This window comes from Netta rufina, assembly GCF_964035555.1.
Source record: "Netta rufina genome assembly, chromosome: 5".
NCBI classification, from domain to species: Eukaryota; Metazoa; Chordata; class Aves; order Anseriformes; family Anatidae; genus Netta; species Netta rufina.
In genome coordinates, this window is record NC_140128.1 from 7,706,150 (window position 1) to 7,732,755 (window position 26,606).

At 36.8% G+C, this 26,606-nt stretch overlaps 1 protein-coding gene across 1 annotated transcript in view; it reads right to left on the reverse strand.

Annotated features, from left to right (window-relative positions):
• Positions 1 to 21,003, reverse strand: part of DNAJC24 (DnaJ heat shock protein family (Hsp40) member C24) — a 34,330-nt gene extending 13,327 nt beyond the window's left edge. Inside the window, exon 1 of the mRNA XM_084287426.1 lies at positions 20,875 to 21,003. Coding sequence (XP_084143552.1) covers positions 20,875 to 20,982 — 108 coding nt within the window. The 5' untranslated portion in view covers positions 20,983 to 21,003. The remainder of the gene's footprint in view (positions 1 to 20,874) is intronic.
• Between the last annotated feature and the right edge of the window lie 5,603 nt (positions 21,004 to 26,606).

The window sequence follows — 26,606 nt, forward strand, 5'->3', positions numbered from 1 at the left end:
TACACTTTTCATTTGCTACATCAACGCTTTCACTGACTGAAAAACTATTTTGGACTGCGTTGGGTGTAGTTACTGAAAAACTGTAAGCCACAAATATCATAAAAATACTTTGGAAAAATAATGAATGTAGAGAAGACTATTCAGTTCATTCCTTAAATGAAGAAAGCCTTAAGATTTATTACTCTTCAGATTTGTCCTCTAGCTTCTCTTTCTTATAAATCTGCAAAATTTAGTATTTGTTGCATGTGATTTTATATTCAAACAACTACATTGTAGAGGATTTACTAATTAAATCCCTCTACTCATTAAAACCCTCTGAAAGTATTTTATTCTCCTTCTGTTGGAGCTATTACTCTATTGCCATCTGATGCCTTTAGTATCCTTTCCATCCACACTAAGAAAAATCCTCAAACCTCTGCTATTATACTTTAAAGCTTTATTTTTCTTTCCAATGTTTCATCCGAATCTGTTATGGACCTGTTCTCATTGACTCCCTTTTCCTACTCTCAAGCTTGTGCATTGAAATACAAGAACACTTCCATTTACAGCAGAAATCCATTTTTGTTTCAGCTACTCATATAATTCTCCTTTCACATCTAAGACAACAAATGAGATGTCCTCTTTTCCAGCTGCTTTAGACCCTGTTTCAGGCAGATCAGACACTAACCACAGAGAACACCCTATTAAAGTTTCAACCACCCTACTAACAGCTGATGTTTACAGAATGTTCTCCATCAATACTTCAGAAGTCAATCAACCATACTCTTCTGTGGCATCTTCTCCCATTCTTGGTTGGGATATTCATGCCTCCAATTCTTCCACCTCTCTCTCCAACCTACCCTTCAGACCAGCTGACTCAACACCTGCCAGGAGTTTTGTTTTGAAAGAGCTTAAATACAACACATGTTTCTGATGGTCTTATTTGGCTTTATTTCTACATTAATCACAGTTGCAAACATATACAAACTATACAATGAAAACAGACAAGCCTGTTTTCTACTCGACCAGTCTCCTACTCGGACTGAACTATTGCTCATCTATGCAATTGCTCTTCTATGCATCCAGTTGTAGGTTCTTACTCAAAATGTTAGGGCCTACCAGCATCTCCTGCAATATCTCTTCTCAAAATCTGTGCAAATTATCTTCCTGTCATTCGTACTTGCCACCTGGGCACTATTTCAAGCTGTATTACTGCACTTAGGCAATGTTTATCTTTCTAGCTCTGTATGTGTAACATTTTTAAGGCACAGTATTTCCATAAAAATAGCTTTTTGCGGATCATTCATGTCTTGATTTTTGAACAGTTTTCTTTTGGAACACAGTAGTTTTAGTTTGTTTTGTTTTACTAACATGATACTACTTAATAGGATGGTATAAAAACAAGTAAGGATTTTTTCCCAAGCCTGACGGAGGGAAAAAAAAAAGAAGGTTAGAAGCTAGCTTTCCTTTTCATACCTTTACTAGTTGAATTTCTTAACTCATTTTTACTGCTAAACACCACCTGTCTGGAATGTGTATTGCTTTTAACTATTAGAAAAACATTATACATATTTGCAATACTGCTCACTCCCCTGATGTTTATCCTAAAATGTCACATGGTGATAGTACTTCTTGGGGACTCTGGCTCTTGATGTAAGAGTTAAAGGGTGTTTTGTTTGTTTGTTTGTTTGTTTGTTGTTTTTGTTTGTTTGTTTGTTTTTGTTTTAAGTTTTTAAAATCACTGAGAAAGTTTGAAAAAAAACCATGAACCTCAAAGCTGGAGTTCAATTGAGAAACTTCAAGTATGTTGAAGACTTGATCACATTGTTGGTGCTGCACAGAAACTGAAGAGCAGGCTAATACAAATTTAGGCTCATATACTTTTCAATTACAGTATCATTATTTTACCTGTCTAGCTACCTGGCAGTACTGATCTTATTGTTAATATTCATCAGACTGTACATTTGAGCAGTTTGGGTGCAGTGGATAACAGCATTTCCCCTAGCAAACTGCTCTATCAGATTATAGCTACATAAACATCCAAATGTTTAAAAATTGTTCATAGAAAATCCTAGTTTAAGTAAACAAATTTTATTTCACTGAAGTAATCTACTGCCTTCGATACCTATCACAGAAAAAAACAAAACAAAAAACAAAAAAAAAAAAAAACAGGCATAATCAACCTTTTTTGTTTCAGTATAAAGGGGTTAAAGTCATGTTCAGTGAGTAATTAACTGAGAGACTCTGAGAACTGTGCAGGTTCAATGGGCTCATAAACTACTTGTCTACTGCCTCCTTACCAGTTCTTGCAACTAACAGATGCATTGCTTTACATTATTAGCCGATGTCTTCAGAACAACAGTAGCAATTTTTGCTTTTATATTACAATACTATAAATCGGTTCAACTACCAAGTAAAACAATTCCCAAACTTAAACTGTGTGACCTCTCTGTGCACTCTCTCTCAAGCCCTGTTATTTTTATACAGCGTACAACATACTTAGTTTTCACCCACATTACTTATATAAAGAACCTATCGCACATGCAACTTCTACAGTCTTTATTTCTGCCTACTTCACAGTCTGTGAAGTTTGGTTCCTTTTGCACTTTAAGAACTGCAAAATTAATCCCTGGGCTACACGGAAGTTAATAAAGAACACTTGGTCAATAACTGTAAGGATATTACATCTGAATAACCACACCAACAGACCTTAAGAACCCTCATTCCACAAGATAAGAAACTGAGATAGCTGGCTGAGTTTTGGTTGAGCAAATCCAGCACCACAGATGACGAATTAAGGTCCCTATCCTCCTAACACTTGTACAAGTTGCTTACGTTCACGCAATAAATGTAATAGGGTTGATTGATTTTAATCAAATTCAAATTAGCAAGCAGAAAACTTCTAGTTAAATCAATTTAATGTACGTTCCTTATTGGTGCTAATGAATTTACTCTTCAAAAGAAATTTACAGCACCCAGTGAGAATCAACTTAATACAACAATTTATTGGGGAGGGAGGGGTGAGACGTACAGCCATAGGTTTTATGCTGAACTGTAATCTCTTGCTAAACTGTGGAATACATGATAACTACACTGCATAATATAGCCAAACTTGTGTTCATAACTACTTTTCTATATGAGAAGGTGATACTTAGAAAAGATTAAAAAAATACTATTTCTTCTCATCTATTACTTACTACATTACCAAGATATAGCATGTCCCCAACTCCATACATCAAAACAGAAAGCCTTATGTTTTAAATAAGCCTACCTAAAGTTCAAGCTTTATATTTTTCAGACTAAGGCAAACGAAATAGATCAGCATCAATTTTTCCAGGCTGAAATATGGAGTACTCTCTACTGATTTGCTATTGCTTTGTCTTTCCTACTTCTCAATAGGTCAAGAAAAGCTGTCAAACATTTGGAAAAATCTGCAGCAGCAAATAAAAAGTACAGTTAGAAGGATGAAACAGATGTTACATTAAATCTTGACCTTCTCCCCCAAGAATAATTTCAGCAAAGCATTTTCAGACCTTCCAATTTGTTATGTGCCTTTTAGATTTTATTTATTTTTTGATAAGGAGACTATAATTAAGGCTCTAAAATTCAAAACTAAAGACTGGCACAGAACAATAATGAAACCATGACAGCTGAAAAAACCTGAAAAGTTTTCAGATTATTTTGGACTTACTATCATTACCACTGGTATTACCACCACTAAGCAGTCATTGCTACCAACACCTACAGCATAGTAAATTTCTAAACTATCAGGTTTTTAACTTTGATATTATCTACAGCTTGTGAAATCACGTTGATACATTTATTGGCATGTCTTGAATTCCTGCTTTATTTCAGTAGAGGATGTGTGTCTCTATTTTAATAATAGATGTATTTAAAGCTAAAGATGTACCTGAAGTTCTTAAGTGATTCAAGTTGTACGATTTTAAAGGGATTACTTACATGTGTTATGCACTTTTGCAGGAACTACATCTAATAACTAAATCTAAGCTGTAAATAAGAGAATGATGTAATATTAACATGTGAAATTAACTTAGTATCTCTTAGCATCTTTCTCCCATTTTTCTACATTTGACATATAGTGGTAGCTATTAGAGATCTACAGCCTGACAGTATTTATTCAACATAATGCATCCAGAAATAAGATTTCTAGCAAAGTATGAATTATTTGTTGATGTTGTATTAGTGTAAATGTAAGGAAGACAGAGTCTTCATGACCTCCAATTATGTCATGTTCATGTCTACAACTACAACACCTCCTGGAACTTGGAAAAATGTCTGTATTAAAAAACAAGCAGTGGTAAAAGTCACTTGTTAATAGTCAGGAAGAACTCAACCCAAACTTTCCAGAGAGAGCACTGCTCCACATCTGGTGAAGCTACCATTTCTTGTGAATGACAGAACTGAATTAAAACTGTAAGCAAAAGAGGTAAAAGTCAAGAAAAGCATGTAAAGGGCTCACTGGATTAACACTGCAAGAATAAATGTCACTGTGGATTAGTATGGGATACTATGAGATATCAGTGCCACACATCACTGTACATGTGGACACGAGTTGGATACTACGCTTTTCAGGGTAGGGAAAAAAAAAACGAGGACCCTGCCTTGGGGAGGGCCTCAGGAGAACGGTGGAAGCAGTTGGAGAAAGAAACCCAAGCCACTATTTTCAAATAATATGGCCGGATTCATGGCTCAGAATCCAACAAAAAGAGATTTTGACTACTGACTGGAATTGTACAAATCAATACCAAGCCCTTTTTAAAAAACACATTATCAGTATTTGGGGAGTTCAATTGATCTATTCTTGTATCAAAAACTCGGTATTGAAAAGCCAGTATATTCAAATTTCTGAGTCAGAATTTCCTCTCAGCATCAGTGAGGCAGTTTATTTAGTTAAATAGTTAAATATCAGAACTTTTTTATTCCATGATACAAAATACTTTTTTTTTTTTTCTTTAAAGGCAAAATGCATAAACGTAACAGAAAGCCTAACATGAACTGTCTCGGTCTATATCAAGTTTAGAAACAAACAGAAGTGTTGCAGTAAAAGACAAAATGCAGAAGTCATTATCAGTATTTTTGCCCCTTATAATACAACAAAGTGCAAGAATTTTAACAAAAATACTGGGAAAAAATGCAGCAATAACATGAACATAAAAATATCAAAACTGCCAACGAAGTTTACAAGCATTCCTCACACAAATGTTTTACAGCACCTTTATACACTATTAACTCTAACTATTATTATCTACAGGTTAGGCTAACGAGGTCAGGACACGAACTGTCAAGTGTTCCTATCTGACAGAAGTATTCGTAGGTCCATGTAAATTTGTCTGTAGACTACAGTGCTCACCGTAAGACTTCACATCATATTAAAAGCAAGCTGCAAGATGGTCAACATTAAGAAAAATCCTAAGGAGATGCATTCTATTTAATTTCCCACTGTAGTCTTTAAATTCTTGCTACATGTCCCTGCCTTTAAAGAAATGACAGTAAATTTAATGCCAGACTGTTCTTAGGAGGAAAATCTTTTACTCCTACTTACAATATACGCAGTAAATACCAGTTTTTGTACTGGGACTTGCCAGTAAGTCTCACCCCTGACACAGAGTGTCTGTTCATACTCAGTTTTTGGCTGCACTGCCACAAATGCCAACAAAGGGACCAATTAATGAAAACTTTCTTGATACATTCCCAGTGGATGCATGTCCGCCTTGCAGAAGGTACTTTGACAACATTCATCTCGCACAGGCCAAATGGTTGCTCTGTGGTAGCAATTAAGACACCACCAGCCTTGGCTAGATTTAAACCAACAACCAAATCTGTGTAGGTCTGACCAAATGCTCACAGAAATCAAGAGAGATTAACTTCTAAAGAAGGGCTGGATTGGTTCATATAACTCCATAAATTTATCTAGTTACCGATACACGATGTGGACAGACTTATTAGAAAGAAATTACAGTTCTCAAAATACAATTCCTTAATCTGGCCACATGACCACGAAATAACATGGCACGTTGACATTGTCTAGATTTGTGTTCAACTTTTTATTTTCTCTTTCCTCAAAAAGAGAGTGTTCAATCTTGATAACTAATTCCCAGAGCTTTGGAATCAAGTTTGGACAATTAGCCTCAGTGCAGTATCCCTCCTCCTCCTACAATCAGCTTGAAATGAGAAGAGTTTTGTTGCTTCTAATACTTTGATCCACCAGAGTATATCTAAAAGTCTCTTACTTGTGAAAATTAGATGAATGCAATAGCTAGTGGAAAAACCTTGCTTCTGTGGCAAGGTCATACAGACTTCAGGTGTTTGACAAAGGATACCCTTCTTGAAATCTTTATCCTTTAAATTGCCTAAGCCCTAGAGCTTGTGATTATTATCACAAAACAAGGCATTCTGAGAGCTCAACAAATTTATATTTTGAGCTCACCAAGACAGTAAATTTGTGCATCTGAAATTCTACAGCCTAGCACAGTATAGGACAGTGAGTCCTCCTCCCCAGCCCAACCCCAGAAAAACGGCAAATACCCAGTTATGTACTATGACATAAGGCTTGTGGCAGTATTTTTGAGCAAATTATACAGTATGTACTGAAAGTTCCAGACCAGCTGATAGAGCACCAGAATACAAAGCTGAACAGTTTCACTGCTGTACATAGCACAAAAAAGGGAACCATATAATACAACTTAAACACTCCAGGAGCTATATAATTACATATGAAGTTAACATTTGTGTTAATTTTTACATACATTCTCACACTGAATAGTTTAAGCCACAAATCCCTATCAGCATATAATAAAGACATGTATTCCATATTAACTACACTGTGTATATGACAGCTATATCAGAGCAATCAAGTACACCAGCTCCCAAAGAACATTTACTCTAGGCACAGGCATGATGTGCTGACTAGAATGCTAGCTGGTATGCTTTATGGCTGAACTTTTTCTTGAGGAGTCCATTCTGTGATGGATTTAAATCAGAACACAGTGATACTGAATTATGCAATTATTTAGTAAAATAGAATTTGAAGTTTTGTTTAACAATTTTAAGAAAAGCTGGTGTTTTATCCACTTTTGTTGGTCAGGAGAAAAGCTAATAAATATACGCGTGGCTCCCACCCTGTAGCACTCACTGAAAGGTCACAGAAAGAAGCCATTTTCCAACTTTGCCATCCAATACCATTAAATTAGGTCAAGATGAAAAACACACGTTTTACAATAAGCTAAATGATTTATTCGTGAAAAGTATTGGAAAAAAGAAAGCAGCTTCTTTCAGTAGAACAGAGAAGCTTTAACTGAAGGAAAAAACCTCATTTTGAAAAAGATGTTTTAAACATGTAAACATTAAACTTTCCTCCTATCATGGGAGGAGGGAGAATTTCTGAATGAATTGTAGAAATTAGGTATCAGAATATTTATACACTAGAAAAAAATAATTACCAATAGCCAAATAATTCTGGCAGTACTATCTTGAAAAACTTAAAATGCTTTTCAATTCAAAACTACTTAATTTTCAGCCGAAAAACTACTTCAAACTAACATCTACTAGAAAACCAGTGGGTGTAGAACATTAAAGCCTTGTGGTGCTCCCTGCTCTTAACTTACAGTAATTTTGCTTGCCATTGTATCACACGAGCCATCTGGCAACCTTACAGCCCTAGCATTTCAGGACGAGATACTATTCCAAAAATCAGGAAAAGCAGCATACTTTTAAAATAATTACTTCACCTAACTCCATAACTTGCAGATCACCTCTTAAATAAAAAAATCCAATCAAATGAAAGGTTACATGTGTTTTTTTTTTGTTTGTTTGTTTTTGTTTTTTTTTAAGAAAAAGACATACAAAACAAAGACTTGATAGTCTGAGTTGCCATGAAGTATTAAGCACCCCCAGCCTTCCCTAAATTTACAGCAGAAAGTGAAGTTTTTCAACAATGAAGATTACCTTCACTGAAACTTTGCTCAAATATTCTCTTCTAGTTTTTCTGTTTTTTGTATGAGCTTGCTTTGCATATGAAGGTGTCATACAGGAGTCCTCCTGAAGCAACACTACACTCTGCGTTCTGTGGCCTATATAGTTCATCGGGTACTAATTAGATAGCATGTTCTGTCAACACTTCCTTGCTCTTCTTCCATTAATTGATCATCCTGCCAAATTAATACAACACAACTTCCAAACTCCTTGAACTCCTTTACCTGTGAGAAAGAAGAATGAAGGGAGAAAAAAAAAAACCTCCAAATGGTCACAAGGTAACTGCACTTGTCCAGGATCTGGAGCAACAATAAAAAGACTATGCTGAAAGGTAAATTATGTTCCTGCCAACATTCTCTTGAGCCTAAGTTTACTCTTTTTCTTAGATAAACACACAACCATAAAAGAGCATACTTCCTCTAACAGACTATATTAACTTTAAAAATGGCTACAGCTTATGAAAAGGCAAAGGGGTAAAGGCTTCAAAACTAAACACACAACCATTAATGGCATTACCTGCAAATGATCTGAACAGGTATATGTTATCACCGTCGGATACTATATATCAGAAAATACGTAATGAATATTGTGCAGAAACTATAGTATGATAATCCCACCTATATATAGAAGAGTCCGAACAATGGCTGCCCTTACAGGCAGTCAGAACAACCAATCAGCATTTTATAAAAATTGCAAGAAATAATACATGTTTTCTCCACTTATTACATTGCAATAAAGATTGCAGGAGATAAAAACAAACAACAAAGCAGTTTCCAATTACAACACACTACTGCCACCTAATGCTTACTGGAAGGTTACATCAAAAACCTTGTCTCAGCACTACACTAGCATTATGAAAAATGGAGACCAAAGAAAATTTAAAAAGTCTGTAATTGCTATTAAGCATCTCCTTCACAGTTCCTCCCCTACATCTACTGATGTGGTCCTATCCTCTCTTGTATGCAAAGACCATAACACACAAAATGCATGTTCAGTGGGCTAAATATGAGAGAGACTCAAATGTTTAATCTGTTAAAATGTCAGAAAGCAGACTTATCAGGATACCCACATAAAGAAGTACAAGAGCATTCATCAGATCAGAGTCCATGCTTGTTTACAAAAATATATGTGTTAGGAACTGGTAAGTTACCAGTACAGTTCAGCCTTGAAAAGCTTGTAACAGCAAGTATTTGATTTATTTTTATTTTTTTTTTTTTTAAAGAGGTGTGGTCTCATGCTAAAACAGCACAAAATTACATCGAAGGTGCTTTCCTTATTTGGGTGACTTTGCAACAAAGCACTCTCTGACATGTGAAACTTGTTCATTTCCATGAAAAGAACAATTCCAGGTCTTAAATTTGCTTTCCTTACCCATAATCAATCTTTTCAACATGTTCACTCAATTGGCAGAAGTTAGCAGGGAACGTGGAAGTAGCCTGTTTTTTCCACTTGTAAAGAGGAGAAACAAAGTGAAGAGCTCCTTGTGACATTCAATCTTTTCATACAGAAGTGGATTTAAATTCCCCCAAAGGATATCTATCCAAAGACAGCTTGACAAAAGAGCAAAGAATTTATCTTCTTGATTCATTACTTCAGTCCACCTCCTCTTCCTTTTTCTTCCCCCCAAATAAGATCTTCAGGCTTTTTAACAACTTTAGCCTTCTCCTACCTGATCTGATTATCCACAGATTCCAGCCTCCACTGCAGGATGATTCTTAGTCCAAGGAAGTGTTCCACATTTAAAGAAAAAATAAGTTTCATTTTCCTCCTTGTTTCTTCTTATGCCTTAACTGTTGTATATTTTTTCTAATATCGCTCAGTGACCAACCAGATTTTAGAAACCTTATCCATTTCTTCTTCTTTTCCTCCATACAATCTGCCACAATCAAAAATGATTATGCAAGTATCAGTCCGAGCTTCCCACACACAATATTCAACTGCTTCTATGTTTTACAAATGTAATTCATCTTCTCCATACTTTCCGGGCAGAGATAACCACTGTTGTATGCAACATCCAGCACATCAGCCCTCCAAGTTCACTTGGGACAAAAGAATCATCAGAATAGAAATATTTCAGATAATAGCATTGCTGCTGTGGCTGTTACTGGGAGAAAATACTTGCTGTGAATCAAGGTTTTTGTAGCAAGTCATCATGAAAAGAACAAAAAAGAGTAAGAAAGCTTTTCATAAGATTTTAATTATTCATCACCTAATGACTTATTTTGAAAGAAGACACCCACAAACATCCCAACTTACTTTATTTTAAAAATAAACAGAATTTTTAAAAGCTGCTATTAAACATACACAGCAATACGTAGCAGTTATGTAGACTACAGAACTGGCATTCACTAATAGCAGCGCAAAGAAAGGATGGTACTATCAACGCATGCTGCCAATTCTTGAAAATTACTGGAGTCCTCAACAGTACAACAAAAAAAATAATCATGGAATAAATTATACCATCCCAATCTCATCAATTTGCTTCCTTTTTTTTTTTTCCCCCCTCAAGGCTAACACACATTTTCTGCTTAAAATATGCTTAATGTATTTTAAACTTCCTCGACCCTCTCTGATTAAGCCAAGATTTTCACCATACCGTTTTCTTTCACATTTAAATTACATAGGTTGACAACCTCAATTTCTGACTAAGGTGTTGAATGGTTCTATTATTCACTGGAAAATCTTAATCTTCTGTCAAGTTGGGCATGAATTTCAGCTGAGATCCATCTAAAACAATGTGAAGAGGTTTGCTTTTCCTCCTCTGTACTTAGTTGTTTGCTGCCAGAAACCCCAACTTTTGCATACTTATTTTTTATATTTAACTGCAGTACTAAGAGGATTGCCATTGTAATTTTCACTATACTTTTATAGCCATAAACTTCAAATTCCATGGAAACGGTAACATTTAATTCAATGCTACTTGTAAAGCCCTGTGATTGCAAAGCTGGTCTCACATTGAAGAGTATTTCTCATTATAAATTACCTTTTACTCTACAGTAAGTTATTAAAATGTAAAGGTTGCATCGTGTATGACTAAAATCCTTTTCTTACACAATTGCTTTTAACCACACTACAGAATCACGATCCTACCATTCTGACCTTACACTCTCAGTGGCATTAACTACAGGAAGTGGGTCTTCACTTTGTTCGAGGTAATACTCCATGAATCTGCTACTTTACTAAACACTCTGGTTCCTTCTGGAAAATCAAATAATTGCAGATTCTTGTTTAGAAAACTTACTCATGACAAGAAAAATAACCTATTGCATTGTCAACAGAAACAGACATTTCTGTAGCAGCAGTAAAGAGCCTCAGAAAACCCTAAATAACAAACTCTTGCTTCTTTTGCCATCAGCCCCATTCCTCAGCCTCTCGAATCAATCTAACCCCACTACTAGACTGAGATGAGTTCAACAAAAGAGCAAGTCATTACCTTACATAATGTTCCTATTAGATATTTACATTTCTAGTCTTTTTCAGCTCTTGAACAAAGCTAATACTAGAAATAATATGTAAAAGTTACAGGTTACAGCGAGAAAAAAAGAAAATCAACTCTGGTTGTACTAATAGAAACAAAGATGAATTTGGCTAAAGAAAGTATAAAAAACAAGAACAGGAAACAGAAGCTATAGTATTCAGAAAGTAGATCTTCAGAAAGCTTTTCCTTCCCTGTTTTTCTGCTCCTATAGCTCCTTATTTTCCTATGAAGAGCCAGCCAAGAGCCTCTCAAGCCAGTTAAAAGGCTTTTGGGAACTATACAACAACACAAGAGGAGGTAAGACTGAAAAAAAAAGAAAAAAAAAGAAAAAAATATTAAAGAAAGGAAAAAAATGAAACATTTTAATACTCACAGGAGTGTGAGGGTAAAAATACAAAGGGAATTTTAAAAGCTCCTTATATATTTCTGACCCCTGTACTCACAATGTACACTGTTAAATGTCACATTAAACAGCATTCAGTTGTGGTAAGTGAATATAATTATTACTAACCTAGTCATGCAATAATGTCAGTTACATGAAAGATCAGAAAACTAGTTTAGGCAAATGCTACCTTCATGTGAAGCAAAAGGATAATCTTCTACTGCATTATAAAAAATAGAGTTGCATAAACTACTGAAAAAACGAGCATAAACTTTTCCAGCTGACACACACTGTAGTGGACAGAGGAAAACCCACAGGATGCTATTTGCTGGCTGAGTAACATCTGGCAGAAGGGCAGGGACAGGCAGTTCAAGGCAGCAGTCTTCAGCTGGAACAGTGACTTGCAAGATGAAAACCTTTCTGCAGTCTAAGAAAGTCAGCAACTGATAGCCAAAACTAAGAACGGCTGAGCACAAAGCGGTTTTTGTTGTTCTCCCTCCCTGAGATGACTGCCAATAAAGCAGTATTCCAAAACAAAGCGTACCACTAATTTTTAAATGCATTTGGATTGCCTGGCCTGAAAGAAGCCTGATTTAAATATAATGCTGATCACCTAGATTCCAAAATAATTGAAGTTCCTAAAGCATTTCAGCTTCAGAACTCACTGTGGAAACTGAGGCTCAACCACCACATTTTTTTTATTATTATTTATTTATATATTAGTGGACATAAATATCTAAACAAAAACTTTTGAAGTGCAATGCCAGTGTTACAGTTATTTCATCTTTCCCTATGTCTAGTAGAAATACACCAACTCTACTGCCTCAACCTTTAAAATCAGAAGCCACGAAGTATGCTATGATTATTGCTGAAGGTATGTACACTCCTTTATTTCATCAATATCACAGCAGCTTAAATAAAAACTCAATCTTACTTCAAAATTGCACAGCTGTGGTGACCAAACATTTCCAAACCCAATCCAAATAGCCACATAAAATCTAGCTTGGATTGGATTTACAGAATCACAGAATTTTCTAGGTTGGAAGAGACCTCAAGGTCATCGAGTCCAACCTCTGACCTAACGCTAACAGTCCCCACTAAACCATATCCCTAAGCTCTACATCTAAACGTCTTTTGAAGACTTCCAGGGATGGTGACTCCACCACTTCCCTGGGCAGCCTGTTCCAATGCCTCACAACCCTTTCAGTAAAGAAGTTCTTCCTAACATCCAACCTAAAACGCCCCTGGTGCAACTTAAGCCCATTCCCCCTCGTCCTGTCACCAGGCACGTGGGAGAACAGACCAACCCCCACCTCGCTACAGCCTCCCTTGAGGTACCTATAGAGAGCGATAAGGTCTCCCCTGAGCCTCCTCTTCTCCAGGCTGAACAAGCCCAGCTCCCTCAGCCGCTCCTCGTAGGACTTGTTCTCCAGGCCCCTCACCAGCTTCGTCGCCCTTCTCTGCACCCGCTCAAGCACCTCCATGTCCTTCTTGTAGCGAGGGGCCCAAAACTGAACACAGTACTCGAGGTGCAGCCTCACTCAGAGCCAATTTACTCACAATGGAAGTTGCCTTCAGGTCATCATATCTGGACTGATCACTGATTTGGTGTTAATTGAATTTCTAATTCGAGGTTGGTTGAGTTTAGCAAATTCCTCCATTTGCAGTAAAGAAACAATTTTGACAGTGTGTCCTCATAACTACTAAAACTAGATTTTTTCCAGATGATTCAAGAAAATCACATGACAATAGGATCCTCTGGTCACTCAACAGAACTTATTATTGATCTTTTTACCATTTGTATTTAATAAGCACTTAATACAGATGGTCTCAGTCTTGACACAACACCACCATTTTGGGAAAGGACAGTCAGAGATATAGTTGAAAAGGTAAAATCACCATCTAGAATGGAACAGCAGTTGTAAAGGAATAATCCAACGTTTGCATTACTTAAGTTTCAATACCAATATTTACCAAAGATATACTGAGAGAAGCCTACCAAACCTGTATTTTGCATTGCTTTTCTGTAGCAGTAGGAACTATTACTGGATTGCTGACAAGGTAGGTACCTCTTAAAACAAGAGCTCTTGTTCAGCCTCTCCTTATAACGCATACCTAGTTAATATTTAATGTTTCATTTTATGTCAAAAAAAAAATAAAATAGCTAAGATGCTGCTCAGAAAAGTTGTTCATCTTTACCTTCCTTGACCATGGACATTCTTAGGTCATAAATCCAACCAATGCAGACTGAATTTTCTGGCTAAAGATAATTTATTGGGATTAACAACGAAGGGTGTTCTGTTTTTTTAATACCCAACTACTGATTTTTCAGTTTTGAAACTTTGCTTTAACGTATTGAAAAGTAAATGACTGAGATGAGTTATCTAAATGACTAGCAAGACTATAACAAGAAAGCACGCCCTGGACTTCCTTACTCCAATAATGCTGACTATCCACAAAATGTCGCATAAAAGGTAGAAGGAATAGAACTCACTTCTGCATTAAATCAGCTGAGTTCATGACTGTCGACCATTTGAGATTTATGCAAGGTGAGAAAGCAGACACGATCAACCAAGGCAAGAAGTCAAAACATGGAAGGGTGGGGAAGTTATTAAAACATCCAGGTCTTCTAATGCACTTAGCACATTCTACCTGCACGTAGAACAGAACAGTTCAATTCGAATGGACCTTCAAAGACCACCTTGTCCAACTGGCTGACCACTTCAGGGCTTACCACAAGGTCAAGCATTTTACTGAGGGCATGATCCGAGAGCCTCGTGAACACTGGCAAGTCTGGAGCATCAACCACCTTGCTAGGAATCCTGTCCCAGTGTTTGACCACCCTCACAGTAAAGGCATTGCTCCTCAAGCCCAGTCTGGCCCACCCGTGGCACAGTTTTGTGCCTCTCCCATGTCTCCTGTCATCAGTTAGCAGGGAAAGAGAGCAGCATCTCCTTTTCCATTTCTCTTCCTCAGGAAGTTGCAGAGAGCAATAAGAGGAGCCTCTCAGCCTCCTCTTCTCCAGACGAGATAAACCAAGCATCTTCAGCCTCTCCCTACTATAAGTACTTTCCAACCTTTCTACCAGCTTTGTTGCCCTCCCCTGGATGCTCTCAAGGTCCTTAACATCCATTTTATATTATGCAGCCCAGAACTACACACAGTATTTAAGGTGAGACCACAGAGATGCTAAATGTAGTGGGAGTATCACTTGTTGAGTGGCTGGCTAGGCTGTGTTTAATGTACCCCAGAGTGCAGTTTGCCCTCTTGACTGCTCTTCTGACTTTAAAGTGTTTAAAGCTGAAGGAAAAAGTGAATGTGTTGCTTTTACAAATTTCCGTAATAGTTACATTACATATGTGAAACTTAAGGCAAAGGCGCACACAGATTATTTAAATAAATCTTAAAAAAAAAAAAAAAAGCGTAAGTCCTATATCATACTATAAACATTTATTTTTGTTTCTGGTCAATAAAGATCACAAATTCATAAGGTGCATGTTAGGTATTATCTACATTATTTCAATAGCAATCTGGGAAATATCAGACCATTTAAAAAAGTACTAATCACTTTTTCAGCTTCAACACAAATATGGTCAATTTCATTTAATAGCAATAAGAGATCCTTAAATAAACGCTGTTATTGCAAGGTGATGGATTCTACTATTAACATTTATTGTCTTTCAAACTCATGTTCTGGGATTATAGCTTCTTTAAATAATCGACCCAGTACTTAAAATTTCAAAAGTAGGCACTTAAATACTTTGATTTGAAAATGCTGAACATCTCGAGGTGCTCTTGACTGTGGATGCTCATGTTTCAGAGTAATCAGAACATTTACTGATGTGAAAAACGTTATGCCAGCCTTTTTAGCTCCCTTCTTTGTGCTTTAAACCAAATCTTTTTCTACATTATTTTTATTTCTGATTTCTCTCTTAAGAAATGAGACAAGGAGTACACATCGTAATACAACACTACTTCAGTGCGTCTTCATAATTGCTCATAGAATACTTGCAAATATTAAGTAAAAAAAACATCTTGATGGAATTTAATATTTGCTCTGAAGATTTTGTTTTTAATCAGAATTGTAATTTTATAGTTCCTCAGGACACAGTGAGCATTTATAAACATGGAACACCTATGAAAGCACTTTTAAGTAGTGATTTCTGGAACACTGAGATCCTGTTTTATATATAAATAAGCTATTAAACGATTTTTCAAGTCCCATCTTGAAAACACACCCACTTATATCTTAATAAGATCATAAATAGTAAATCAGATGTAAAGAACAGCTCAAAACAAAACTTCCCAGAGAGCCAAAAAGACACTCCTTTGCATCAAACTTTGTGGCATACCTTTCTGTTTGTACTGACAAATTACAAAATCTATTTTCTATAACATAGCTGAACTAGATAAGCACAAGGATCTGTGAAGTACCTCTAACAAGCACATTGCTAATTCAAACAAAGAATGACAAACCTGCAACGGCTATTAAGAAAATAGTAAACACACCGTGTAATTTTCATTACGAAAAGTATTGTTTTGAGACTTCTAAAAAAAGATGAAAACATTTTGAGGTTTGTAAGATTCAGATTCTCAGCTGAAACTCATCATGAGTTGCTCAGTAGGCACGTCATTTTCAGAATATTACTGAATTTAGTTTGCGACAAACTTTAAGACAGTAACTATGCAGGTAGCTTTTCAACTTATATATATGACATCCTCTGCATTTCTTGTGATTGCAAAATTTAGATGTGTACATAGATCTGATATAATACAATAGATTTATATCTTTCCAGAGATAGCTGTCTTTCCTCTACACAAACTCAATGAAACAATCTCTTCTTGAAATTATTTTGCTTCATTAAATTAAATTTCTATTAACATCCTTTTTTATTGTTGCTGACAGTCGTTCTCACCTATGCTTAATGCTCTTTGTTTTAAAATTTTCTACTCCTTCAAACAGATTAAGGGATCATCTTAACACTTTGTATTTACATACACACACCACCCCTTCTGATAAACAGATAATCTTTGTAACACTGTGTTAAATGGCACATTTTATTTCCTTTCCATATTAAAAATAAGAGCTTCCTGCATTCTCCCTGCTCAAATTACATGGATTTTCTTTAAGATTAGGGCATACGTTGGAACAGCAGCATATAATTTTCCTGCACAATAATTTTTTTTCCAGTTGAAAGGTATCCTATAATATCATCAGCATCAACAGGAACAGACACCTGATTTTCAGCTAGACAAAGCTTATGTGTTCGGTGACTTTATTCCCTGTGAAAAGCAGCTTTCAGATACCAAGCAGCAACATGAAAATTTGAAAACAATCTAGCAACTCATTCTTTGACCACAAAATGCTAGGCCAAAATAAGAGGGAAAAAAACATTATCAGTAATAAGATCGTGTAATTTCTGATTTTTGTTAATCTAACTTTACCCTCTGCTAATTTCATGCACACTCAGAAATTGAACATAGGCATTGCCCTTCCTAAAGGCTGTATGGATCCCCTGAAACGGTAAGTAAATGCATTCACTCAAGTAGAGTGCATATGCACGGTTTCATTTGTTATGGGTTATTAACCCATTCCATCAACTCATTAGAACTGATAAAAATAAGTTGTATTTCCAAAAGTAACCATTTTAAAGAGAATTTGTCCTTACAAAGCTAAAATTCAAACATTTTTACTTGCTTACTACTTTGTACATTAAGGTCACTCCAGAGATGTAAGTGCAAACGTAGTTATCTTTTGGATGACATATGGCAAGATCTCCAACTCTTTGTAGCTTTGGAAAGTTACATCTGCCTGTTCATTCAAGATGCTAAGCATATTTTCTGTGTTGACAAACACAGAAAATAGCAGATGGCAAAAAGCAAATGCTCCATGTGAAGCAGTGGGGATCATCTGAAGAAAGATTAGGCTCCAACATTTGCCATTTTATTTTTAAACATAATTCTACAGTTAAAATAAAATTCCACCATTTATTATGCTTGATGCTACTGAACATCTGTGACCAGAATATTCCCCACAACAGAACGAATGTTACGTTAACTGCAATTAGTATGGGAGATGTTATGAATTTTTTTTTATGAACTTCATGAACTTTTGGATTTTAACGTAATTAGCACAGTACAATTAAGTTAAATTCTTCTGCTACACATAAGCCAGAAAGCTTTCTGGACTCACCAGATAACATATCACAAAATCTTTAAGCAAACCGTACGTGGCAGCACTCATCACTCACCCCGGCTTTCTAAGCTGGAATTACTCTGCTAAGCCTACCTGCTCTGCTCTCACCACCATACATGAAAATGTCTGGAGCACCTGCACGTAGACCTGTTCTCTGCCCCCACCAGTACTACTACCTCCAGTAGCAGCTTTAGAAAACAGTAAGCGACCATTTCATGAGTCAGAGGCGTGCAGCTGCTAAGAGCTCCAAGTACAAGCTCTGCTAGGGGAGCAGGGAGATTACTTTAGATGAACAGGACGCCACAGATAAGTTGAGAGGTCCAGTACTACACTAACAACGAACAGGGGATGCACAGGGAATAATGCCAGGATAGGACAAACATACAGTAACACTTCCCTTATATATTGCACCAATATTCAGAAGTCCACAGCTCATGGCTTTCAAGATCAGAGCCAGTATCGTTGTGCTAACATACCACAGCACTTTTCTTCCGGGAACTAACAACTTCTTTAACCATGAAACCCTCTGGACTCAACAATCTCTGTGGCAATGGCTTTCACGCTGTAACTACATATCGTAATCTCCCGTTGATCCTATAGTCAATGAGTTTATTAGGTACATAAAAACAATTTTTTTATTACTACTGCTCAGACTGTATGTTTACAGACAAAAGACTGTGGTAGATGCTGCATCTGTAAACAGAACAACAAGTCGAGTCTGTAGTAGCTCTACTAAAAATAATAGGTTGAACAGAGACAGGATGTATGCTAACAATAACTGACAAGCAACAGATCTGCCTTGAAAAAAACACATTCAAGTCAGGAGCAGCATGGCTTTTTAGTCAGAAAAACAGATCCATCATTGACAGTGAAATAATTTTGAGCCAAGCAATGTAAGAGAAAAAAGATCTTTTCTTTAACATTCCCCAACAACTTTTCAAAGAGCACTGGCCATTTAGTTTGGAAATTCACAGATTTTAAAGAAAAGCTTGTAGATTAAAATAATATTTCAATCTTCTAGAAATACAGGCAGTTGCAAACAGTGTCGTAAACACTCTGAACTATGAGTTCTCACTTCATAGGCTTCGCTAACTACATAATAGTATGGCGATGTAACACTGAGGGTCAGTTTCAAGTGAGGAAAGACATAGTTTCAGTTCTGTTCTACTTGGTGGCAAACAACTCTGAACAACACTTCATGTACAATTTTAATATCATTATTACATACTTTCACAGTTAAAGAAATACATTAATTCCATTACAATATTTGGCTGAAGTTAACCACCTATCTGAACAGAAAACATATTTTATGTTGTGGTTCCCACTATTGCTTTCATCAAGGACAAAGACTAATACTAAAATGTTGTTCACATTTTACCAGTAACTCCATAAAACAAAAAACATCAGGAGGTCTGAAAAAACATCTTAGTTCTACTTGTGGCTGAAATAGAAGCTTGACTTCCAATGCACTCTACTACATTGATTTTTCTAACATTTCATAGCAAGTACCTCTATCTGCCTGCACATGTTTTGTGAAATTTATAAACCTAGGACTCTAAGTACACAGATCTAAGTTTCAGACAAGGTTTGTAAAGAAGTAAGTTAGTATGAGCCATTGAGAAGGAGCAGATGTACAGCAAGGTTATTCAAGCAATTCGTCTAAGAATAACAGTATCAAAATGTGTTCATTTGGAACATGTTTCCCATCAGTGAAATTACCTTTAAATACAGTTTTCACAGGGGCTAAATAAAAATAAACAAAACGCATGAATTTACTTAAGCTTTGCCAATTCAGGGGAGACTGAGTTCTGTTATTCTCTTTAACTCACTTAAAAAGCCCAGCTTCCTACCACACTCACTCTGACACATCAAACCAAGCATGATTAGGCATGCATATGTGCTCTAAAGCCGTGACAATAGTAATAGTCTAGTTAGCAACAACCTAAAAGAATATAAGAAAAGTGAGTTCTGCTCACCTTCTTTCTTCTCTACTAGGTTGCCAATTTTCATTAAGCTTAGGAATTTAATTATCTCAGGACTTCTGTTTGTCTATCAAGTTTGGTTAAAAAATTGTCAACAGTATCAAAAATGCATGCCTAATCTTGCTCTTAAAAGCAGATTCAATCATCTCTGGAGCAAAAAGCTCATGAAAGACAGAAAATGTTAATTCAAGAAAGAGTAAAACAGAGGAACCAAGAATAATATGAAGTAATTTTGTAGAGCTCTTAGATTCCTGTACACGAAAACCAAGAAGCCAGCAAAAATGAGAAGAATTCACAGTCTTAATGCATGACCAAAGCCATGACTATAAAAAATGCACTAGAAGCATCAAAGAAAACCTAAATTGATATTCACATATTTTCCTCATATATATTTTCTATTCCATTACTTAAGACTATCAGAAAAAAACGTTTTTGCTCTTTGAACCTGGCTTTTACATATTCAAGGGTTTCATCTGGGACACTGTAACTACAGGTGCGACAGTCGTACCTGTAGTACCATAAGTACCTATTGGCACATTTCATGACTATGTGCTACAATTACTTTTCTTTTTTGACTTGTACATCCAATTACGTAGCACTAGATGAATGAGTATTTGACATAGTTCATTCATGACTGTTTAGGAAGGCTGGAAGACACATCAGAGTTTTGGAAACTGAATAACTCAACCTCTGTTCGTGACATAAATTCTGGATATTTATTAAACCATCCTCAGTGAACCAATATTATAAACTCACTCCAATTAACCACGTTTATACACCAAAGCTAAAAACAAAGCCTACAGTTATTATTTTATGGTTTTTGAAAGTTATTTTTGCACATCTCAAATAATAAAAACATACTTACTAACAAAGCAAGCCTTTGGTACTTCCGTTTTAGTTCTCCTGGACTGTCTGATGGCTTTGCACCCAGGATTTTGTACCAGTCCTTTTGTGTTATCCTTTCCAAGGCCATACTTATGGCTTTGAAACTATTTTTTTTAGTGCTGTGTAAAAATAAACGAATAAAATTACAGTTTGAAAAAGAAAGTTAGAAAAACAAGAACAAGAAAACGTTAACAGGCTAGATGACCATGAAACAGGTTAGAGCTCTCAAGCACATCGACTGCCTTATCTGAAAATCTACCGTGTAAACGCCAGCTTACTCGTTCACATGGCCCATTCCACCCCATAGGGTACACGTCATATGGAAAGGGATTTAAATTACAGCTTTCTGTCCTAGTTCTAAGTACATTATGTTTTTAGAAGCTGTTCAGACTCTTTTAGAATTGAGTGAGCTGCAAGATTAGAGTTTAACCTCGCAGTTTAACTGTCCTAACTACTTTGAACCTACCCGTGTTCTAGGTAACGTACACTTCTTATTTTTAAGCAATGCTGTAATTTGCATGTTGAAGAGTAAAGTACAGCAGAGAGTCAACCCCTGATGAGATACGTGCAAGATCACAACATCTGCCTCACATCCTGCACCCAGATATTCACAGTGCGGCCCCTCCTTCACCCTGCCTCTTCAAAGACAACTTTTTTAGTAACAAAGTAACACATATATATATACATATATATATATATATATAAATAACAAACAAAAAGCCCACAACGCTTTTAGGAACGCGGGGCTGGGGCTGGCCCCCAGCAGCCTCCCCCCCACCCTCCCCAACGCCGCCTCAGCTCGGCGCGACCGTTGGGCACCAACGGACGGCGGCGCGCGCCCCCCGCCCCTCCGCGCCCACCTGCCCCGCGCCTCACGGCCCCTCCGCGCCCGCTGCCGGTGCCGGTGCCCGGCGCCCCTCACCCCGTCGGGAAACAGCTCCCGAGCGCGGCGGGGGCGGCGCGGCGGGGCTCGCCTCGCTTTGTTTCCGCCCGGACAGCTGCGGCGAAGGCACCGGCAGGAAGCGGAGCGCGGGCCGGGCTCGACGCGGTCTCCATGGCGACGCGCTGTGAGTAACGGCCCCGCCCCCATCACCGCCCCTGCCCCTGCCTCACGGGGTGTCCTGGTGCCTTTTATGTGCAGAGCGCGCCTCTCTGACGAGATTTTTCTTCACAGTGTTAGAAATAAAGCGATCTTCTGTGCCTTTGCCCCTCTCGCTGTTATATTTTGATGTGTTTTGAGGGTTGGTCTTCGCTGGTCACGCTGTCTGGTCTTAATGGCTTGTGAAGCTCTTGGCTGGTCTCCAGGCAATTTGGTAATCTTTTACTGCTAGAGATACCCGAATTGTATTACTCCAAGATCCGTTAAAATCAAACTGGTATTCAGGAGACAGCAGGGCCAAACTCCTCCCTTCTCCTTTTGATAGCTTCCACCTGGTAAGCCTCCATGTAGCTAAACCCAGCCATAGGTTTTGTTGATTTTTCCCCTTTTGTTGACAAAACAAAGCCAAGCAAGTGGCATGGTAAGTGAGAGAAACTTACCCTAAAAGCCTGGGATGAAAGGAAACGGACGTGGAAATTATGCAGAAGGTCTGGGACTGCTGTCCCAGAATTTGGAGGTACAGGAGATACAGGACCCAAGGCCGCAACACGGCAGGCTTTCTTTGTTGTTTACATATGTTAAATTATTATTACGCAAAGAATTATTAATCTATTGATTAATCTATTCATTTCACTGGAGTGGGATGCCTAAATGTCATTAGTTTTCTTCCCTTGTTTACTGTTCGATAATACGTGCGTAGGTTATATTTTTTATCATTTTTTAGAATATTTAACATTTTAATAGATGTTTTTTTTTTGAACTGACGCACAGTATTGTCTTTTGTTGTAATAGCAGTACAGAGAAATATTTTTTTTAAGAAATTAACTGCACCACCAATGTAATAAAAGATGAGGGCAAATGATGAATGGGCCCCTTCTTACCTAATTCTTGTCAGAAACAGCTGAAACATCCAGACTTTTTGAATTTTTGAATTTTATTTTATTTTATTTTTTACTTCTGAAGACAATTGGTATTTTCCAAAATGTTGTACAGACTATTAAAGCAGGTTTTTTGTTTTGTTGTTGTTGTTGCATTGGTTTTATATTGCTGTATATGTGTAGAAAAGAGATACACGTAAAAAAGAACAAGCTGTATGAAAATCAGAAGGTGGGTTTTTCTACAATTATTTTCCGTATAGAACACTTCTTTTTGCCTTATGCAGTAGTGCTTTAGCATCCAATGTGTACTAACACAAACAAGCACTGAGTATATCTTTATTTTTTTTGTTAAATATACCAGATAGAGTATGTTAAAGTCTTGCACAGATAGATGTTTTCTAGTTGTTCTTTATTTTTTCCAAATTTTTATGTGGCAATTAGTAAGTGCAATGAACTAATATGGCAGCTAATGATACAGTATTTCCCTCTGGGGTCTTGCCAATGGCCTGATGTTTTCATTCTGACCAGCTGAGTACATTCAGAAGATTTATTTATTTATTTATTTTTCCAAACGAAGTTTTCTGTCAGGGCTATGGTAGGCAGTTGGCTCAAGCGAACAGGCAAAGTGAAGATTTCAAATTCTGTTTCTTGGAAATGATTGTTTTGTCTGTAAGAGAAAATAATTTGTTCAACTTTGGCAATGTTAGACTTCTTTTTTTTTTAATCTTGATATTAAAAATCAGTGGAAGAGGATCAATGTATTGATCTAGAATGCATCAGTCAGGAGAGCTGAATGTTAAGTTCTTCCAGAATTTGTTTTAATTGGGTCAGATTTGTCAACAGGAAAAAAGAAAAACAAAGTTTAGTCTCCCAGGAGATGTGGATATGATAGACTAAATGTCATAATGATGTGAACAAATGAGATGTAACATGCACTGAAAATATATGTTTTCCATTAAATTTCCACAAAAATGATTGAAAACGTCTTGGGAATTATTTAAGCAATTTACAATATTGTTTAAAAAAGGTACATCTGGGCACACTGAGTACGGTCTTTTGTCGTTCATTAGCAATGTATTTAATGAGGGTTTTTTTAAGTGATAGATAGTTAAGGTAACAGACAAGTGACAGATTGTTTGTCTTTAACGATTTCCCTATTTCAGGCCCATTACAAAGCAATTAGAAATCTGACAGCATTTTTACTCTGCATTACTGATCATCTAAAGTGATGAGAAATGAGAGGTGATGAATATTAATTGTATATTTTCATATAATTATCATAAATTATTACCTTGTCTAGTGTGCTGCAGGTGGAGTAAACAATGGATGAAAATTCAGTCAAGTTTGATAATTTGAAAGATTTTATGACTTAGATTTTATTTTTTGTCTTTAAAGTGTGGTGTCAATCAGTTTAAACAAGGCACTGTTACTGAGGGAAAGACAAAGATACCCATACCTTTCCTTCCTTTGCTAGCATAGTCAGCATGGTGTTTACATGTCCTGCGCCCTGCTCCAAATTATTTGACTTTTTTAGCCTGCCCCACTTACACTGGAGCTTTATCTTTGCCTGTCTGACATTTTGCATAAATATTTATTTAATGTTTGACCATTAAAATGATATTAAAAGCCATGCACTTGACTGAACCAAGAACCAGATATTTTCATCTTTTATCACTCATTTGGTAAATACCCCTTGTAATGTATCACTTGTTTGCACTGTGCTTTTTGTCTCAGTGGACCTCAGCTTCCATCTCATTCCAAAAATGAGATGTGTTCATGTGACTTGTTTGTTCAAAGTACAGACTTTTATTCAAATTTTGCTCTGAGGATTAAACCATCATTCCATAGTGAACTGACGTTACAGAATCTTATTTGTTTCCACACACTAATGAGACTTCGTAACACCCTCATATCTCACTCGTCTCTAAAGTTTAAAGGTCGTCACTGCTTTCTTTTTAGACGGGGAGAAAGGAGGCACAAAACTTGAAGTGTGGAAGTAACAATGAATTTTTGTGTTCTGTTTTGGAATAGAAAGCTCCTATAGCTTATAGTACTTACCTTTATACTGTATCTCTTATGTTCAGTGCAATTTCAACTGCAGTTAATGGAAAAACTACAAGAACAGATCATAGATGTTCCAAATCAGCTATCTAGGAAGTGTGGCTACTACTTGTTTTTCCTGGGAGATTTTTGTTGGTATGACTTATTCAGTATCACTTTAGATTTTTGAGGCAAACAAGAATGATATCCAGTTTATCCAGGGCAGCACACCTTAGGCAATGAGACAACTCTCTCTTTTCCTGCATCCCCCTGCATGTTTCTGGCTCACTGAAATGAGTGAATTGGAGAATTCACACACACACAAAAAAGGGATTATACAAGTAAGTCTGTCAGAATCCGAGTACTTAAATATGTCGGATAAAAACTGCACGTGCACAGTTATATTTTTATTGTTCTGGACTCTGCAAACTTGATAATTTAAACAAATTGCATTTGAAAAAGTATATAAGCATTACTGGTGTAATATTCTAGCTTCCCAAGTTGCTGTATTACTAAGTAAGAATATGGACTGGATTGTCATCTCGTGGTGACAAATCCAACAAGAAGCTACTGTCTTTGTTGGTTGGGTCTGTGAGCATAAGAAGATAAGAGTTGCCAAACTGGGTTAAACCAAACACCTACTTTGGTTAAACCAGGCACTGTCTCTGACAGTGGCATGCCTGTGGTGGATCGAAAAGGTAGAGCAGCAGTGCGGAGAACGAAGGAGTTCCTTCACGTGTTAAATCCTTCAGTATGTGATTTTTTTATATTAAAAATGTATTCCATGGGCCAACAATATGTAGTTACTAGTATTACATATTCCCATAGGAGTATTACATATTCCTATGGGAATGAAGGGTCTAGTTCATCCATCCTTGGTTAGACGTTGTCGGCGTGGTATATTCAAACCTCTATCTTCATCATGGGCTTCCTTTTAGACATTGTCATGCTGTAAAAGGCCTAATTCCAGTTCTGATTGTCTGCAAATGGGAAAGCTAATATGGCTAGACTGGACAAATACCATGGTGTCCTTGCTGCTGATGCCTCATGTTCATTTTAATCTATGTTATTTGTGCTGTATGTAGCCAAGGTCCAACTTCGTTCAAGTTTAAATTGCACATACCTAAAAATCTCCTCTCCCACCCCCATTTTTGTGCCAGTAAGTAGCATCGTAGATGTTTTTATAGTCTGTGATTTTAAACCCATTTAGGTCATGGAGGCTGAGTAGAATTACTTAATGAAGGATTGCATCGTGCTCTTTGTGATTCTGGGACAGGCGTACTTTTCTGTGGCACCCATTGCTCTCAGTATCCTTCTGCAACTCAGATAGGAAAAAGAGCCATTCTGTGCCTTTCCTTTTTCCATGGCTGATACAGAACAGTTTTAACACTCATTCACTCTCAGTGTTAAAATTGTAGTTATGCCTGGCTTGCATGTGGATATTTCAAACACAAGGACCCCTTTTCTGTTGTCCCTCTTGTACGTATGTTTGTGTTCTGCTTAATCACACGCTGCTAACCATGTACATAAGGCCACACATTATATCATTGTTTCATCTTTTTAAAAAATTCCAGTAATGAAAAGACTGAGACTCTTTTTGTTGCTATAACTCAATTTTTATTCTGATACGCTTAAAACAAATGTTGAGATGTTTGAAGAGCCTTACCAGTAACAGGCATGTTTAATGTCACGTTG